This window comes from Priapulus caudatus, unplaced genomic scaffold (genome assembly GCF_000485595.1).
Source record: "Priapulus caudatus unplaced genomic scaffold, Priapulus_caudatus-5.0.1 Scaffold652, whole genome shotgun sequence".
NCBI classification, from domain to species: Eukaryota; Metazoa; Priapulida; class Priapulimorpha; order Priapulimorphida; family Priapulidae; genus Priapulus; species Priapulus caudatus.
The window spans coordinates 233,231-239,499 of record NW_014577713.1 but is presented as its reverse complement, the minus strand read 5'-3'; the positions used below and the strand labels follow the sequence as shown (position 1 = coordinate 239,499).

General features: G+C 45.1%; 2 protein-coding genes across 2 annotated transcripts in view; one reads left to right on the top strand and one right to left on the bottom strand.

Moving 5' to 3' along the window:
* The window catches only part of LOC106812474 (cytochrome P450 2U1-like), a 6,386-nt gene extending 3,347 nt beyond the window's left edge, over positions 1–3,039 (top strand). Inside the window, exons 2-4 of the mRNA XM_014816359.1 lie at positions 274–523; positions 1,141–1,256; positions 2,212–3,039. Coding sequence (XP_014671845.1) covers positions 274–523; positions 1,141–1,256; positions 2,212–2,715 — 870 coding nt within the window. The 3' untranslated portion in view covers positions 2,716–3,039. The remainder of the gene's footprint in view (positions 1–273; positions 524–1,140; positions 1,257–2,211) is intronic.
* Positions 3,040–3,185: 146 nt separating this feature from the next.
* LOC106812475 (myosin light chain kinase 2, skeletal/cardiac muscle-like) overlaps positions 3,186–6,269 on the bottom strand; it is a 32,382-nt gene continuing 29,298 nt past the window's right edge. Inside the window, exons 8-10 of the mRNA XM_014816360.1 lie at positions 5,836–5,933; positions 5,558–5,603; positions 3,186–4,515 (exon numbers count right to left, since the gene is read on the bottom strand). Coding sequence (XP_014671846.1) covers positions 4,393–4,515; positions 5,558–5,603; positions 5,836–5,933 — 267 coding nt within the window. The 3' untranslated portion in view covers positions 3,186–4,392. The remainder of the gene's footprint in view (positions 4,516–5,557; positions 5,604–5,835; positions 5,934–6,269) is intronic.

The window sequence follows — 6,269 nt, the reverse complement described above, 5'->3', positions numbered from 1 at the left end:
CTTAACGAGAGCTAGAGACCTAAATTTTGGTATTGATATAATTTGTGACGTCAGGGGCGGCGCGCAGGGTTCATCTCTCTCTCTTTCTTTCTCTCTCTCTGTCTCTCTCTTTAATACTACCCACGGTCAATACTCTCTCTCTCTCGCTCCCTCCTCTCTCCTCCCTCACTCCCCCCTCTCTCTCTCTCTTTCTTTCTCTCTCTCTGTCTCTCTCTTTAATACTACCCACGGTCAATACTTTCTCTCTCTCGCTCTCTCACACACACACAACAGGCTGCTAATATGTCGAATGGAGCTGCAGCCGCCTTTCTGCCGTTCCTTCGCATTCTACCAGGAAACGTGCTGACGAAATTCAAGAGGAACAGCGATTGGATACGCGCCAACTGGCTGGATATCGAATTAGTTGAGCACAAGGAGACAGTCGACGTCAGCAACCCACGTGACTACATCGACGCCTACCTCGCAAAGATGCAGACGACGAAGGAGGGTTCGACTTCCCGCCATCCTACTACCCACATGTCAGGTATCTATACCTATATCACAACTACTACACTTACTACAAATATACTTACTATATACCTAATACAACTCTGGGGACTATATACTTGCCACAAAACTTAGGCCCGTTTGTATTAGCGGTATTTGTTATGCGTCACCAGAGGGCGGCATCTCTGCGAAAGCGAGGGCAACAGTAAAATGGGCTTTTGTTACAGTTTGACAATTTGTCATTATTCAGTCCTGGTTATAGCGTCAAGCGTCAAAGTATTTCCCCTGTGACACCGTTCATATTTCTTCATAACTCGATGGCTCTATATACTAATCGAATTAATTCAACAAGGAGGTTCTAATTAAATTATCATCTAATTAATCTATTAATCTATTTTCTAGTAATTTTCTATAGTAATTTTCTATTATAGTAATTCTTGTAAATCTTAATTCTTCTAATTGTAATTTTCTAGTAATTTTCTATTAATTTATCTAATCTATTAATCTATCTATTTTCTATTCCCTATAATCTATTCTCTATCATCTATATTCTATGATCTATTAATTTATTAATCCAATTAGCATCTAATTAATCTCATTATCATCGAATTAATTCCCACTAGCTTCACACGCCGGTGTTTGCCTGCGTTTCAGACGAGCAGCTAGTGGCTTGTCTCGGGGACCTGTTTGCCGCTGGCACCGAGACGACGACCAATACACTTAAGTGGGGCCTCCTCTACATGCTGAGATATCCGGACATACAGAGAAAGGTAGCAGGCTGCTCCCGCATGCAGCGTACGCTCATGCGTATGCTGAAGTAGATTCATGTATTAGTATGCTAAAGTAGATTCATGCGTATGCTGAAGTAGATTCATGAATGCGTATGCTGAAGTAGATTCATGCGTATGCTGGAGTAGATTCATGCGTATGCTGAAGTAGATTCATGCGTATGCTGAAGTAGATTCATGCGTATGCTGAAGTAGATTCATGCGTATGCTGAAGTAGATTCATGCGTATGCTGAATTAGATTCATGCGTATCAAGAGTCCATAACAGAGACTCTTTTATCTCTATTATGGACTCTTAATGCGTATAGTATGAAGACGGTGTTACCCGGTGCATGACTATATAGTAGTATCTCTCAGCTTAGCGGGATAGTTGGAGCAAGAGTGAGTGAGAGACAGCGACAGAGGTAGGGAGACAGAGAGAGAGAGAGAGAGAGAGAGAAGAGAGAGACGCAGAGGAGAGAGAGAGAGGAGAGAGAGAGAGAGAGAGAGAGAGAGACAATAGAGAGAAATAGGAGAAAGAGATGGGAGAGAGAGAGAGACGAGCAGAGAAAGCGGGAAAGGGCGGACGAGAGAGAGAGCAGAGAGAGCAGCGACGCGCGGATAGAGAGAGAGAGAGCGGGAAGCGGCGAGAGAAGAGCGCGCGCGATTTTATAGCAGAGAAGACGAGAGAGCAGCAGCGGGAAAGGGCGAGAAGGAGAGCGCGCGCGATAGAGAGAGAGAGCGGGAAAAAGCGAGAGAGAGCGCGCGCGCGATAGAGAGAGAGAGAGAGAGAGAGAGAGAGAGAGAGAGAGAGAGAGAGAGAGAGTGTGTACGTCTCCCGCGTGAGGCAGTGAAAGAGAGATTATATTACGAATACGCGCCAACAGAAATTCAGTGACAATAAACAAGACTAGTTTATTACAGCAATTTTCTCCTCCCTCCCCCCCCCATGCCAATAGGTCCAGGCCGAATTAGATGAAGTGGTCGGTAGAGGGCGCCTTCCGTCTATTAAAGATAAACCGAACCTGCCTTACACACATGCCGCCGTACTGGAGATGTTGCGCTGCAGCAGCGTCGTGCCTCTTGGTGTGCTACGTGCCACGACGAAGGAGACAACCATAGGAGGCTACCGAATTCCCAACAGAACCGTTCTGATCCCGAACCTGTGGGCCGTCACGCACGATCCGAGATACTGGGAGAAACCGGACGAGTTCTATCCCGAACATTTCCTCGACGCAGACGGCAAGGTCACGAACCGGGAAGCGCTGATCCCGTTCTCATCCGGTACGCGCCTCTGCATCGGTGAACTTCTCGCCAGGATGGAATTGTTCCTTTTCTTCTCGAGCGTGCTGCAGAGGTTCACATTAGCGCCGCCAGAGGGCAGCCCGAGGCCGGAGGCGAAAGGGAAACTTGGCATCACCTTGTCGCCGCAACCTTACAAGCTAACAGCTACACTACGCTAAACTATAGACAATTCTTATAATACTACAGTATACTATATCATTATAGATATATATACTGTATTATAATATATATATATATATATATATATATATATATATGCGCTAAACGCTACGATAGACTGCCATTTATTTTAGATTCGCAACAATGCTTCATACAGTTGACGTGTCGCAGCCGATGACTCAACATCTATGTCGCTGAAAATAACTGTATGTTCGCGTTAACAGGCCGCGAAATTTTTTAGTATGTTTTTGTAAACACATCGTGACAAAGTTCCGCATGTTATAGTAAAGAAGGGACGTGGTATTGTGGTGCAAACAAATGAAGATGTTGTGTACTAGTTTTATCATTCATATTTAAAAGCCTTTCATGTTACACGATTATATGCGCACATAAAAATTCTCCTCGAACGTGCAAAACAATAACAATAAAGAATCATGCAGACCCGAAAGTAATGCAATTACCAATAGCGTAGAATATTTATAACTGTATATTTCGTTTATCATACCAAGGCACACATACACACACGCGCGCGCGCAGGCACGTGGTGTGTGTTTAACAGCAAACACACACACAGACACACGTCACGTTACATTACGATTCTCGTGGTAAAGCTAACTGCCTTCAGCTTACTAAACAAAGTTTAACTTTATATAAACACGCAAGGGGCCGTCACTTCTGATTTGCCTGCTGCAGGGTGCTGTCAGATGGCGAAGCATATTGCTTATATTATAGGTCCTGCCGGTTTATTCATAAGAAATAAATACGATTTTATTTGCCACTAGGTGGCGGCACATTGAATTTCGTGCCAAAAATGGTACTGCAGCTGGCATCGTTATTGATGGAAATGTAAGGAACGAGTGCTTTCGACTTTCATGCATCAGATTTCACTACAAAATGATATACCGGCCGGTAGCGCTTATACGTGACTAGAAGTGAACATTCCTGATTGGTAATGACCGATTGCGTAATATATTCATCTTATTAGACTTGCCGAATTTATATATGTGCTTGATGCTGTGTGCCATGGCCAAGAGCACAGTCGGCTTTTGCGGCGAGAAGTCTTAGCTAATAGAGATAATGTGTTATCGGTAAAACCTCCATACGACAGCACAAAACTACGTTTACACGTCAGCAGTCTTCATAAGAACAATTAAATAACGAATAAATTACACATAGATAATATATAGATAAAAACGTATATAGCGAGAGGAGATCTCTTAAAATGACTATACATGACAGCGATCTCATCCCACATAAACTACTCGCAGTGATCTCAAATGGAGGGAAAAGGCATCCGGGTACTCGATAAACCAGCCTCGATGGTAGAAATATGGTAACTGTAGTGACTCAGTAATGGCGCCGAAATGACGCACTAATGGCGTCGGAGTGACGCAGTGATGGCAGACAGTCCTCTCGTCTGCTAGTCATAATACCCCTGTTGTTCCAACATCGGAAATGTTCGCAGCGACAAACCAAAAACGAGATCAAAACCTCCCATAAACGTCGCCGTAGCCCGACACGTCACAACCGTCCAAGCAGACGACGCATTGGTGAAAAGGCGCCTCCCCCCGCGGACGCCAGCAGTTCGTTGGTCTGCTACTGTGCGGAAATAGAACGTCAGGAGTATAGAGGGCGCTCATTCGGGTTTGAATGTAGAGTCGTCTGCGACGCTGGAGTTAGATGTTGGCGCCCATTCTTCGTAACGCGAGAATGGCGTTGGTGGCCTTGTGCCAGCGTCTCTTTATCACGTACTTCTTCAGCTTCTTCTTGTCGAGTTTCGTGTCCCGCACTTCTTCCTTCTGCTTGCACAGAAAGAGAAAGAATCCTGCGTTAAACAGCAGCTGCTGTTCCACAGATGTAATGGGGGAGCAGAATAAGAAGGGGGCAGTGTGAGGTCGGTGGAGGAAGTAACGTAGTAAGCGAGTACCCAACGCGCAGTCCTAACCCTAACCGTAATCATAACCCTAACTATAAATCGTAATCCTAACCCTAACTCTAACCCTAACCCAAACCCTAACCCAACGCGAAATGCTAACCCTAACCGTAATCCTAACCCTAACCGTAATCCTAACCCTAACCGTAATCCTAACCCTAACCGTAATCCTAACCTAACTCTAACTCTAACCCTAACCCTAACCCAACGCGCAATCATAAGCTTAACCGTATTCCTAGCATTAACCCCGATACTATAGTAATAACCATAACCCTAACTGTAACTGTAACCTTAACCCAACCCTGACCTCAACGATAACTTTAACTCCAACCCTACCGCTAACTAGTATATCCCTAACCCTAACCATAACTTTGAGCCTACCCCTGGCCATAAGGCAATCATAAGACCAAGGCATCAGCCCGCATTCATGGTGGGGTTTTCTGCGTATGAAAGAGTGGTTAGGGGACAGCGCAAGGAACGGCACGTGCACTCCTCCGATGCAACAGCGCATAAAAACATCTCAGCGCACAATAATTAAAACACGTATTAATTCCGTCGAATATCTTTATGTACGACGCGTTTTTGTCTGCTACTAAAGTATTGGTGACGACAAAAGCTTATCGTTAACCTGACAGAGTGTGGGATGTGTCACTCAATATAGCGTTGGCGTAACACAATTCCACCTAATATCATTGATAACTTTATTACTGCGTTTGAACATAGAGATATATCAGGAGTGAATAATAATAGATTATTCTATTCTTAAATATAAATTCTGTAAAATAAACATTAAATATAAATTCTATTGTAATTAGAATTCTATCATTATTCACCCTTGATGTTATTAGGGATAACCTGGAAATGTGAACAGGTCGTGAAGCATTCTTAGGCGCAATTTATTCACGTACCTCTAACCAGCGATGTCTCAAGGCCTCCTTGGCTGACATTCGTTTGCTATAAACAAAATAAAACATTTCTGTTTAGTTACTAATGGAACGACAGATTCACAAAGATATATACACACACACACACGCAAGCTGACGCGCACGCACGCTACACCACGCACAACACACGCACACACACACACACACAAGCAAATAAAAAAAAAAAACACAAACAAACAAACACACACACACACACACAAACACACACATACACAGATACACAGATAGGGGGGCCTACTAACTTTTGGTTTAGGACTAGAAGTTTGTCGATGAAGTCTCTGGCGTCGTCCGACACTTCGTCGAATGACTCGTCATCGAAGTCGTATTCCACCATGGATATGTTGCCGAACGTCTCCCGTCGTTGTCGCCATGAACGGTGACAAGCGGACAACTGTCACAGAGAACAACACAGCGATGGGTGAGTATGCATATTCCTTCATTGCCATTCAATGTGGGTGTGCCCCCCTGCGGCGCACTGCGCCGGCCCTCTCCGCCCGCGGGGCCGCTGTGCCCTCGCGCGCGCGTGCGTGCGTGCGCTGCGGTGCACAGATCGGCGGCCGCAGCGCGGACCAGCCGCAGGCCAGTGTGTGTGTGTTGTGTGTGTGTGTGTGGTGTGTGCGTGTGTGTGTGTGTGTGTGGTGTGTGGTGTGTGTGTGTGTGTGTGTGTGTGGTGGGG